Source organism: Puma concolor, chromosome B3 (assembly GCF_028749965.1).
Source record: "Puma concolor isolate L17-30 chromosome B3, mPumCon1.1.hap2, whole genome shotgun sequence".
NCBI lineage: Eukaryota > Metazoa > Chordata > Mammalia > Carnivora > Felidae > Puma > Puma concolor.
In genome coordinates this window covers 42161597-42174468 of record NC_141672.1, presented here as the reverse complement: position 1 = coordinate 42174468, position 12872 = coordinate 42161597, and the positions used below count along the sequence as shown (strand labels likewise).

The 12872-nt window shown below is 39.0% G+C and overlaps 1 protein-coding gene across 2 annotated transcripts in view; it reads left to right on the top strand.

Annotated features, from left to right (window-relative positions):
• The first annotated feature begins 91 nt into the window (after nt 1–91).
• Nucleotides 92–12872, top strand: part of JKAMP (JNK1/MAPK8 associated membrane protein) — a 29952-nt gene continuing 17171 nt past the window's right edge. The window contains exons 1-4 of one of the 2 annotated variants that reach the window (XM_025918926.2): nt 92–208; nt 3261–3334; nt 3863–4017; nt 11526–11732. In XM_025918926.2, the coding sequence (XP_025774711.1) occupies nt 205–208; nt 3261–3334; nt 3863–4017; nt 11526–11732 (440 nt within the window). In that variant the 5' untranslated portion in view covers nt 92–204. Of the gene's footprint in view, nt 209–3242; nt 3335–3862; nt 4018–11525; nt 11733–12872 lie in introns of both variants that reach the window. The other variant, XM_025918925.2, reaches the window with a different exon arrangement.

Below are 12872 nucleotides of genomic sequence, written 5' to 3'. Positions count from 1 at the left end.
GCTTCGGCGTGGTGGGGCGGGGCGGGGCTTCGGCGTGGCGGGGCGAGGCGGGGCTTCGGCGTGGTGGGGCGGGGCGGGGCTTCGGGTTGGTCGCCCGGGTTACCAGGAGGTGGGGCCGCCCTGGCTGTTGTGGCCCGGATGTCCGGGCGCCGCGAGCCGGGTGGCTGATTTCGGAGCTTCTTCAAGGAAACCTGCAAGCGGCCAATGGGTGAGTGGTCATCGAAGTCCGGGAAAGCGTTTGCCTTAGTCCCTGCTTCTTACCCTCGCTGGCGCCTCTGGGCTCTGCTCCTGCGGGTGGCCTCCGGGTAGCGGTGCATCCTTGCCCCTTGCTCGCACCGCCCTCGAGCGGGCCCGGGACTCCTCCAGGGGTCGGGACGGTCTCGGCCCCTCTCGGGCTGCAGAGGAGACGTGCCGCTTGGGGGATGCCGGCCGTGTGCCAGGGCAAAGGCCAGGTCTTTGTTGTTCGGGAGGTCACTTCGCTGCCCTTGTTTTAGTTCCTTTGTGTAGCGTTCATGGCTGACTTAAGAATTTAAAGCGCGGGCGTTAGTGCCCAGAAAACATTAAAGGAAGCTGAAGCTAATTGCTGCCTAACTGTTGTCGCCCGCTTCAGCGTCAGACGTTAAGTTTACAGGGCCCTTCACAAAGCGGCAAGACCGTTGCAAAAGGAAAAAAAAAAGTCTTAAAATCTTAGCCGTCCTCCAGGAAAGGAGATGGGAGGGGCAATTGAACGGACACGGGGAGCCGCGGTTTTGTTTGATGGGTGATGAGCTGTTGTTGGTTTCAGTCAATCATAGTGGTTTTCAGGCCTTGGATTTGAAATACATACATATGTATTTATAAAACATCTAGGTGCAAAATCCACGTGGAAGAAGCCTCCATTCTTTAATTCTGTCTTCTCAAAAAATCTGAAACAATTCATTTTTTGTCTGTTAGTAATTTAGGACATAGTGATTACAATTGGTTAAAAAGTGCCAAATAAGGTAAAGAAGACCATGGATTAAAAAAAGTAAGTGTGATAAAAGTGACATTAAAGTTGGCAGACTTTTAGTCTGTGCTATTGCTATTGTTTCTCAGCACAAGGAGAAAAAAGTCAAATCTACTTGAATTTGAAAGGGGAAAGGACATAGTGGACCAAGCAGTCTCTAGAGTGAATTCATGAAGAATTTGGGAAATGGTTATTCAAGAATAGTGAAAGGAAGGAAAAATTCTTCTCTACCCTTAGGGTTTTCCAGCTGGGCTAATGATTAAACTCACATGAGACAGATTAACAGGAAAAAAAACCTCAGTTTTATAACAAGTGTATGGAGAAACAATTATGAAATTGAAACCTAAAGAAATGACCAAGGCAGGGAGTTCTTATACGTTTTAGACAAAGAGACAATAAACTTGGAAGGAATTTACGGGTAAAGGAAAACAGATTTTGGGGCCAAGGTAGTAGGTTAGTAAAATAACAAGGTTTACTTCTGCAGCTTTATTATCACTGATAATAAAGGATGTCTTTTTGCTTAGTATAAGAAGGATATTTTTCGTATGGGAGGTTTGTTCCTTGCTTTCAGGAGAGAGGGTCGGAGTGTCCTTGCCCCCTTGTTTCTTAAGTAACATTTGTTTCAAATAATTGGTATGCCAAAGTAGCACATTTTGGGAACCTGCCCTTAGCCCCTGCAATGGTCATAAAATGCTTATTTTCCAAGTTGATTCATACTTGACCACAGGTGTTTAGGATTTATTCCTTAATATATAGTGCAGTATTGGTTTCAGGTGTAGAATTCAGTCATTTATCACTTACATATAACACCTGGTACTCATCATAACACGTGCCCTCCTTAATGCCCATCACCCACCTCCCCTCCAGAAGCTCTCTGTTCTCTATAATTGAGTCTCTTATGGCTTGTTTCCCTCTCTGGTTTTATCTTATTTTTGCTTCCCTTCCCCTATGTTCATCTGTTGTGTTTCTTAACGTCCACATATGAGTGAAATCATATGGTATTTGTCTTTCTCTGACTGACTGATTGATTTCGCTTCTGGATTTACTCTACTCAAGGCTCTAGGTTCTTTGAGGGCAGGGACTCTTGTTATGTTGCTCTGTGGATCTTTAGAAGTCCCTAGCCAGGGAATCTGTGACTTAATGCATGTTTATTGAATGAATAAGTCAATGAACAAAGGCAATCAGATGTCTCTGATGAAAAAACTCCTTTAATAACTTCTTCCTGCTGATGAGGTCACAGACAGTCTGTAGACCCAGAGTTTTTGTTGTTTTGTTTTGTTTTTTTTTTATAAAGAAGACCTGCTTTTTATTTTCCCTAAGCCTTGAGATCAGAGATTCTAAGGTAGTTGTTCCCAAATATTGGGGAGAGGCCCAGTGACAACCTTGATGAGATTTTCACCTGTCCTCGAAAAAAATGACAAAAGTTAGGACAATGTTGTAAGGTTTTTCCTAAAGGTAAATTTATTTATTTTAAAGGCCTGCCCTTTATTTCAAAGTTATGTATTTTCTGCTTTTCTGGTATTAAAATGTGTTCTATTATGAATGAAGGTGATATTTTGTGTGAACGAAAGGTGACGTGTGTGTGAATATGTGCACACTTACTGTTATGGCTGGGCCAAATGTGGGGTGGTGATCGTCTGTTAGTTTCCTGATTAAAAAATGGAAATGCAAAAGTCTAGACCATCTCATCAAGGGGGAGTAGCTCTTGGAGCCATTGGGACATACCGGGTTAAGCTGTTTTAAAAAATTTTTTTAATGTTTATTTTTTATTTTATTTTTGAGAAAGAGACAGAGCGTGAGCAGGGGAGGGGCAGACAGAGGGTGACACAGAATGTGAAGCACGCTCCAGGCTCCAAGCTGTCAACCCAGAGCCAGACGTGAGGCTTGAACTCACGAACCGCAAGATCATGACCTGAGCTGGAGTCTGACACCTAACTGACTGAGCCACCCTGGTGTCCCCCCGTCCCCGCCTTGGGTTAAGCTTTGAATTCTGGGGATAGATCCCACTCAGCTGGCTGAGGGGTCTTAATCATAAGGAATAGCCTTAACATCAAAGTTTCAGTATAACTTTCTGCATTGTTACAGTGTAAAAGGAGAAAGTTAAGTTTAAATATAAGCGTATCAAGACTTTTGTCTAATGCGTATCATTTTTTAATTGAACTGTGTTGAGGTATTTCTGGTACGTGCTTCAGCTGTTATTACTCTTTTTTTTATAATCATAAAAGATGTTACTATACTGGCATTTGTTTTTAAAAAGCTGTCGATATTCAACCAGCATGCCTTGGACTTTACTGTGGGAAGACCCTATTATTTAAAAATGGCTCAACTGAAATATATGGAGAATGTGGGGTAAGTCTTAACATTTAATGTGTTATTTCATTGCTAAAATCTTTTTGCTTTTGTATTTGCATACATAGAATCTTTTTTTCTTCAGTATACTCATAAATTTATAAAAATATGAGGCATTAATAAAATTCTTATTTGTCTTGTCATACTGTCAACATATTGTCATTTTTGACAGTTGCAGTTAGTATTTTTTTTTTAGTATCTTTTAATTTTATAGTAACTTTTACTTGTTATTAATGATATAGTACAGTGACTTGGGCAGTAAGTTAACATTAAAACTCCAGAACTTTTCTTTGCAATTATTTTTATATAGTGTTATTAACTAATCATTTAAAGTTTTAGTAATTTAGTAAAAGGAATTTTTTAGGTGTTATACAACTAAAACCAAATACAATATAGATTTAATTTTACTTAGGAACTTTCTTATTTCTAAAAGATGTACATGTAAACATGTTTAAACTGAAATGACTTTGGGATATCAATGTTCTAAAATAATATATGTACATAAAATATTGTTTTTATATTTTGTAGGTGTGTCCAAGAGGACAGAGAACAAATGCACAGAAATATTGTCAGCCTTGCACAGAGTCTCCAGAACTTTATGATTGGCTGTATCTTGGATTTATGGCTATGCTTCCTCTTGTTTTACATTGGTTCTTCATTGAATGGTACTCGGGGAAAAAGAGGTTAGCACTTTCTATGAATGTATCTGGATGGACTGATGTTGGAATAATCATTTAGAAGACCTTATTAAATAATTATACTTGTGTTGTTTTGAAAGTGGTAAAACTGTTTATATTCTGATTACATTTTAAAATTATTTATTTTTATATTGTAATTACTTTTTAAAAATGATTTATTTAATATAATTTATTGTCAAGTTGGCTAACATACAGTGCATACAGTGTGCTCTTGGTTTGGGGGGTAGGTTCCCATGATTCATCACTTCCATACAACACCCATTGCTCATCCCAACAAGTGGCCTCCTCAATGCCCATCACCCATTTTCCCCTCTTCTCTGCCCCTCCCGTCAACCCTCAGTTTGTTCTCTGTATTCTGATTACTGTTGACTCTGGCAAGAAAACTTAATGATAGGGCATGACTCAGTAATTATCTAGGGAGGTATCCTTTGTTTTAATGTTTAAATGATATTGAAGTAATACTTTTTTCATTTCTCAATTACAATCTTTATGGATTTTCTACAAAGAATTGGTTATGAGTACAAACTGTGTATTGTAGAATACTTTGTGATTTAATTTAATCCTAGTAATCTAAAATGTAGTTAAAATGATATAACTGCCACCTAATTATGAAAACTCATACTAAAACATTAAATCAACAGACATTTATGGAGCACTGTGTTTTACATTTAGATCAAGGGAAGAGGTACAGAAATAATTGATGTGGTTTATAGTCATAATCTTTAGAGAAGACAAATGTGTGTACAACTAGTTATAATGTGATTCAGTCTTAAAAGTGTATAAACAAAAAGTGTATAAAAGCGTTAGAACAGGATGCTCTGGAATCACAAAGAGTAGAAGAGAGAAATTGTGCCTGGTGAGGTCTGAAAGACTTTAGGAAAACATTTTGGGTAGAGGAAGTAGCATGAGCAGTGGCACGGAGGGGTGAAATACGTGCTGTGTTGTGGGTGGGACTGGAAGTGGTTTGGGGTGGTCTGAGTGTGGATTGCACATGAAAGAAAGGTCATAAACAGGAGAGTGGGAAAGTAGGTTGAGGCTAGAATGTGAAGATTCTTGATGAGGATGTGGACTCTGTCTTACTGGGAATGAGGAGCCCAATTAGTACATTTCAGCCCTACTGATTTTTAGTTGCTGTAAATTCTTGGCATCTTTCCTTCCCCTTTCATCAGCTTTTCTCTGCCTCAAATACTCTCTTCCCTATGACTGCACCTTTTTACCTAGCTGCCTTTTTCCCTTCAGATTTCAGTTTAAATTACACCTAGTCATAGAAGCCCTCCCTTCCTCAATCTGCCCCCTCCCTTATTTTTCTTTTTTAATAGCACTCTTCATTTTGTTGTTTTTGTTTTGTATTTAGCACTCAGTACAATTTATGGTTGTGTTTGTCTCCTCCGGTCTCCGACTAGAAGTCCAGAGGGCAGTGGCAATCTCTTGTTCGCCATGGCATTTCCAGAGATCAGCTCAGCAGCTGTCTCATGACAGGTGCTCATTTAGTATTTGCTGCGTGGATGATTTATGGGTAAAAGTTTTGGTTTAGAGAAGTAACATCACTGGCTGTATATTTATTTTAGGAAGGTAACTTCTATAGAGGGTAGATTAGAGGTGAGGCTGTTTCCAAAAAGTAGGGATAGCCAGACTCCAGTACTGTTGAGTGGGAATGGAATGAATGGTCCAGTGGAAATAGAATTAATAGTTTTCTGGATCCCTCCTAATAAATCCAGGGTGATTATTTATGTATTTGGAAAAGCATTCATTCTTTTTCCGATGGCTGTGTAAAAAGGTTTTTGAAAAAATAGCTCTCATCTTGCTTTTAATTTCTGTTACAGAACGTTGAGAGATGAGGGTGAGAAAGGAGATGTGATCAACCGAAAGCTGAAATGGAATGATTGCTCAGCTAGTTGGCTGGAACTTCTTAGCCACAAGCAGGGAAGAGATGGGGGTGTAGAGATGCACCTCACCAAATGTATTTGAATTGAAACATCACGTATGTTTAGAGGGAGAGTCATGGAGCAGAGGGTGGGGTTTGGTTTGAGGGTAGAGCGGAGGAGTGATTAGTGCTTGGGGAAGAAAGGAGGTGGGTTTAAAAAGGAATTCGCATAACTTGGGTGTGCTTTGCCAGAAAGGAAATTGGAAAGGAAACAGGGTGCAAAGAACACAAGAGCCATGTCTTGCATTGTCCTGAGATGTTGCCCTCAGGAAAGGAAGCAGAGGCCCAGCTGTGTGAGGCTAGACCTTTTATTCACTGTCATTTCCTTAAGTAAAGAGCCTATTTGGATATTCTTTTTCTTAATTCCACCTACCCCCATGAGACTTTAATATCATAGATAAACTGTTTATTTGTTTATGTCATGTATGCATATATGTGCGTTATATATATAACAAATGTAAGATTATTTTATCCCCAAGACCTGACTCTTGACCTGCTAGGTGTGAAGTCATCCATTGAGAATGCATGGGCCAGACTCTCCTAGCAGCTTTCCTTTGTGGTAACCTTGTTTTCCCCAGAGTTTAGTATTAAATTTATTTTTCTTTAAGGCCAGAGCAAAGATCAGCAGAATTGCATATTTTTATGTAGTACAGTCAGAAGTTGTGCTCCTTATGTAATTTTTTATAGAATTTGTAACTTTTAGAATGTATTCATTCAGCATCTCTAGGGATGTTTTCATGTGCCCAATGATATGCTGGGTTGTGAGATTCTGAGATGACTAAAATGCAGATGCTCATAGTCCAGTGGATGAGATAGACAAGCCAGGACAGTTTTTGTGAGTTTGTGTAATGGAGATATGTGCACAGTTTTAAGGTTGGCGTGAAGAAGGAAGAAGTTAATTTTGATTCTGAGAATAGGGTGGTGTCACACAAGAAAAAACTGACTTCAAGCTGGACTTTGAAAAGTGAGTAGTTTTTGATAGAGAAATTGAAGAAAGAGTCTATCACACAGCAGGAAAAACATATGCGAAAGGATAGAGGCAAGAAAGAGCACAGTATAATCAAGAAATGAGAGGTGAGGATCCTGTGAAAAAGTAGGGACTAAATGAGAGCAGGACATAAAGAGATGTGGGGCTTCAGGAGTCCTAGGAAATATAAGACCTGGGAATAATGCCAGAGCTGATCTTGAAGGATACACAGCTTGCCAGACAGGTGAGTGAAGCCTGCCCAGATGTGTGGAGGCTTGAGGAAAAAGGCATGTAGCATGGCCAGGAGGTGTGGAAGATAATGCTGGTAAAGAGTATTTTTCCTGAAAGACAGATGGGACTCCTTGAATAGTCTAATAAGGGGAGTTTTAGAATCAGATTTCATTTTGTAAAGATCATGTGGTTGGCTGCAGAAAGATTGAAAGGGAGCTTGATGGGAAGAAGTTACTAAATGATAGCAAGTTGGGGGGCTCAGTTGGTTACGCATCCAGCCCTTGATTTCGGCTCAGGTCATGGTCTCACAGTGTGTGAGATCGAGCCCTGCATCAGGCTTGCTATCCGCGTGGAGCTTGCTTGGTATTCTCTCCTTTTGTCTCTGCCTCTCCCTAACTTGTGCACACTTTCTCTCTTCCTCTCAAAATAAATAAACATTAAAAAATAAAGTAATAGCAAGAAATGATGAGATTGGGATGTTGCCTCTAAAAATACGAATTCTATAAGGAAGCAAAATATGGGAGTATATAAAATGAAGTTGTAGATGTTTATGTATTCATTGTTTCCCTATGTGTAAAATCACGTAGGAGTTCAGCTTCCAACAATATGGAGTAATAAGGGGCTCCAAGTGACCCTTCTGCAGGAAATAACTAAAATTTGAAAAAGGTATACTATTCAAGACATTGCTGGTCTCACTGGAAGCAGGGGAGATCTCCAAGAATTCTTTTAGAAAACAAACCAACCCATTCTAAGCGGGGGCCGGAGTAACAAAGCTGACTGAAAGGATGGGAGAGCTGCCTGAGATTAACTGCTGATAGTTGCAGATACTGAATCTGAGGCAGCCAGTGCTAAGCCTAGACTCTCAAGAGGCTGAAGCCCAGTAGTGACGGGCATGCTTCTGGCAAAAACAGCAAATCCTCTTTGCTGGGAATCTTCCCCATTCTCAGTTTAGGTCCATAAGATTCTTGTTCATTAATATCTATTAATGACCTTGTATTGCATGGTAAACAAATAAGCTTTATGCCTGAGAGTTGGTAGACATAACAATATAGTTATGCTTCCAAAGGACTGCAGATAATGGACTTACGACTATACAGTATAAAACTGCTATCTTTACAGTGTTAAAGAAATAAAGGATGCAGTCCCAAAGATCTCCAAGAGTCAACAAGAGATTGTTGGGAATGAATAAACAGATTTGTTTTAAAAACAAAAGGAACTTCTAGAAATGAAATTTGAAAAATGATAGGTCGATCAGTTGAAGATAGAATTAGTGAATTAGGAAATTGATATGTCTAAAGGAATAACAATACAGTGCTGAAAGAAAAGGATATAGAAAATATGAAACATATTAAGAGAAATGGAGCATAGAATGAGAAGCTATAACATATGTCTGTAATACCTGCCGGGAATCCACCTAGGCTCAATTAAACATTCAGACTTAATGTTTTGAGGTCATACCAAGGAAGCACCAGTGGACCCAGAAGGAACAGCTTGCCCCCAGGGCAGTGTCAGCTTTTGAAGCAATTGAGCTCAGCTGTAGGAAGTTAAAATCCACATCGAGTGGTTGTAGGAGTCCAAGCTTAAAGTATTATGCCTTAAAGGAGCAAGTCTTTCTGTAACATGACCATAAGTATGGTTTCCAGAGTCCTGTAAGGGACATCCCAATTATGGGAATCGCTAAACTCAAGAGAGCCAGACTGTGGTGTCCCCATCATGTATTTATTGCTCATTTATAGTTCTCTCCAGTTCGGATGTAGTTTGCCAGTGAAGAGGTTGTGTGTATCCTAAGTAATGTAACCTAGCAGTAAAGTTGGCATTCTGCCTTTATCAGGCTTCCAGAGGAACAGAGGTAGAGTTAAGTGAAGGTCAGTCTTGTGTACAGGGGGGAAAAGGTTTTATTAACTCTGCATAGTTTCTAATCAGAGTCTTCAGAAAAAATAGAGAAAATGAAGGAAAGCCAGTATTTATTAACTTTAGGTTTTATAGAAATAGTGAAAAACAGATTTGCAGAATTGCTTCTGGGGAAGCAAAACACATTCCAAGCAGAATAAGTAAGAAATTCATACCTGTCCACATTATAATTAAACCTCAGAACACCAAAGATAAGAGGCCACTGGTGCTCTGGTCAGCAGCCAGCTTTGTGCTCACAGCTGGCAGCTAGCATCTACTCCAGCCATTTGAGTTCGTCATTTTGAACTGTGCAGCCCGGTCAAGGCTCTAGGTGAGTACATCCCAATTGGTATCACACGGAACAGAAAGGACTGCTCAGGTGTGCCCAAACCACAAACTGGCGAGAGATAACCAGTGGTGCTGGTTTTAAGCAAAGAAGTGTTGGGATAGTTTGCTATGTAGTGATAGATAACTGAAATATTGTTCAGATAGAAAACTCAAAGGTATCTGTAGAATAGTTAATAGAAATAAGAGAGTTTACTTAGTAAAGAAGCCGGCTGTAAGGGAAATATACAGGATCAATGATCTCCCTATAGTTCACGTATGGTACCATAGTATTGTGAGACAGCTAAGACCAAGGTAGCTAAGCTACATTGGACTCCTATGGTGGTCCCTGACAAGCTAATTCTAAAATCTATATGGAAGTGCAAAAGCCCAAGAATGGCCAAGACCACTGAAGAAGTAGAAGAACATATGTAATATCAAGAATTACTGTCATATTCTCTTGCCTCAGGGATAAATGGACCATAGGAACAAAATAGCGAACCTAAAAACAGTCCAGTTACATATGAAACTTGTATGGCAGAAGTGGCATGGCAGTTAGGGCAGGGGGGGGGGGTGTAGGGTAAACTACTCAGTAAAAGGCTACTCCTGGGACCATTGGATATCCAAGTGGGAAAATCTAATCTACCATATATATATATATATATTATACAGAAATCTATTCTAGGTGAGTCACAGATTTAAATGTGAAAGCAAAACCTTCAAACTTTTAGAAGAAAGTATAGGATCATTTTTCTCAGAGTGAGGATTTCTCAGAACATGAAAATGCTAACCAGAATGTTAAAAATTATTAAAGCCAATTACATCAAAATTTAGAACATCTGTTCGTAAAGATTCCACAGTAGAGTGAAAATTCAGCTCCTAAACTGAGAGACATTTGCAACATATTTGACTAAAACAAATGGATGAACAGTGGAATGTGCATAGTAGTGAAAATGCGTAAAGCAGTGAAAATGACTGAACTTCAGAGGCACCTGGGTGGCTCAGTCGGTTGAGTGTCCGAGTTCAACCTTGGTCATGATCTCACTGTTCCCAAGTTTGAGTCCCCCCACGTTGGGCTCTGTGCTCACAGCTCAGAGCCTGGAGCCTGTTTCAAATTCTGTGTCTCTCTCTGTCTCTCAGCTGCTACCCCACTCACACACTCTCTCTCTCTCTAAAAAATAAACATTAAAAAAAGTAAAATGACTGAACATCTATAAGCAATGCCATGGGTGAATCTTGGAAATGTTATTTTGAATGGAAAAAAAACACCTCAAAAGACATATCACTTTGTAGTATTTAAAAATAAGCAAAACTAGACAGAGTGGTTTTGAAGCATAATCTAGTTGGAATAAAAACTTCAAAAAAAGTGATAAAGAGAGTTTAGTATGATGGTTACCTCTTGGGGGAGAGCCAGGAGTGGGAAATGGGGAAGGAACAGAGGTAAATAGAAGCTGTTAATATTCTAATTACTGGGTTAAATTATGAGCTTATAATGTTTATTATACTTTATAACTAATATATATTATATATAATCTTTTGTGTGCTTTTTATATTTAAGATAATTTAAAATGATGCATAGATAACTAAGACATTTTTTGTTTTGTTTTTTTATTTATTTTTTTTTTTTTTTCAATTTTTTTTTTCAACGTTTATTTATTTTTGGGACAGAGAGAGACAGAGCATGAACGGGGGAGGGGCAGAGAGAGAGGGAGACACAGAATCGGAAACAGGCTCCAGGCTCTGAGCCATCAGCCCAGAGCCTGACACGGGGCTCGAACTCCCGGACCACGAGATCGTGACCTGGCTGAAGTCGGACGCTTAACCAACTGCGCCACCCAGGCGCCCCAAGACATTTTTAATAATAGTTTGGCAATATACTGAATATAAAGGAAGCTCTAATTTCTGCTTTTCTATATACATTTAGATAATCCTGGCACAGTGTTATCTGAGATGATTTCTTTTTAGTAAAGAAGGTTAAATTCTCCTCAAGTGGTTCTCGTGTTCGACTTTTCTTACCTGTTTAGAAGATATTTTCGTTTCAGGATTTATCAGTTAAAATTTCCTTTTAGAATCTGTATTTTGAAACATACGGGTATTCTTAAAAGCCGTTTAAATACTGAAAATTTTCTGGTAATTGTGCTTCTTTTGTTTTATTAGTTCCAGTGCCCTTTTCCAGCACATCACTGCATTATTTGAATGCAGTATGGCAGCTATTATCACCTTACTTGTGAGCGATCCGGTTGGTGTTCTTTATATCCGTTCGTGTCGAGTACTGATGCTTTCTGATTGGTACACAATGCTTTACAACCCAAGTCCCGATTACGTTACCACAGTGCACTGTACTCATGAAGCTGTCTACCCACTGTGAGTATTTATATAGACTTAAGATCATTTTAAAAATGATAATTATAGATTGTATTCAGTTCAACAGATTGAGCATCGAAAAATGGCTTCTAGGCACTGGGGGAGATATACAGAAATGATTTTCTTCTCTCAGGGATACATAGTCTGATAGAAGGAAACAGAAATACATCTTAGTATAATACAAGTCAAAGTATTTTTGTAGTTGGTGTTGAAGTGTGTAAACCATTTCTAAAATAAGCCATAGATGTTTCTTTAAAAAGAATTCTTAGGAAGACCTTTAGGATATGCAGCAGAGAAGCAATATCTGACATAGAGGAAAGAGTATGGGTTCCGGAGCTAAAAACAGGCTTGAGTGTGAATCCCGAGCTGCTGTGGTAACGTGACCATGTTAAGAGCCTCTTGTAACCTCAGTTTTCCCATTGCTAGAAATGGGAATAATGTTATAAGGTGATTGGGAGGATTAAATAAATCGACACGTATCAGATACCACGTGCAGTGCCTCACGTACAGGAAGCACTTAATAAAATAGTAGCCGGCATTAGGAGAGTGCCGGAGTTAATGTTCCTTGTTTGTTTTTCTGAAACAGATGTTTGTAATTTCCGTGAGAATATTTTGTTTTAAAAATACCAAATTCAGAAGACTGTATTAGCCCAGACTACTTCGCTTTTAGAATTTCTCTTTGTGTTCATTTTGATGTGTTTTTCGTGGTAAAGCTCTAATATAACAGTCTGGTGTTTATATTCTCATAGTTGTAGCAAGTTACCGTTACATAATATGCTCAAGAAAATAGTCCTTTTTGTGTAGGTTCTTAAGAGTACTAAGTGTGAAAAATAGCCATGCACATGTGTGGAAAAGGTCATTAAAAAAACATAAGTTCTAGATACAGGGATAAGAAAATCTTTCCACCTGCCTACCGTTAAGTCCTATAAATTATTTATTTCCTGTATATATACTGTCTCTGTCTCTTTATGTACGTGTAATTTATATATAAGACTGCATATAAAACACTGATAATGTGTTCTTTGTTGCTTTCATAGAGCTGTAACTCTCAGCTTTGATTCATCTCTTCTCATATACTCTCCTGGGGACTGCAGAACTTAACCTGCTCTTTAGAAAGCTTAATAAGTGCATCAGATATAC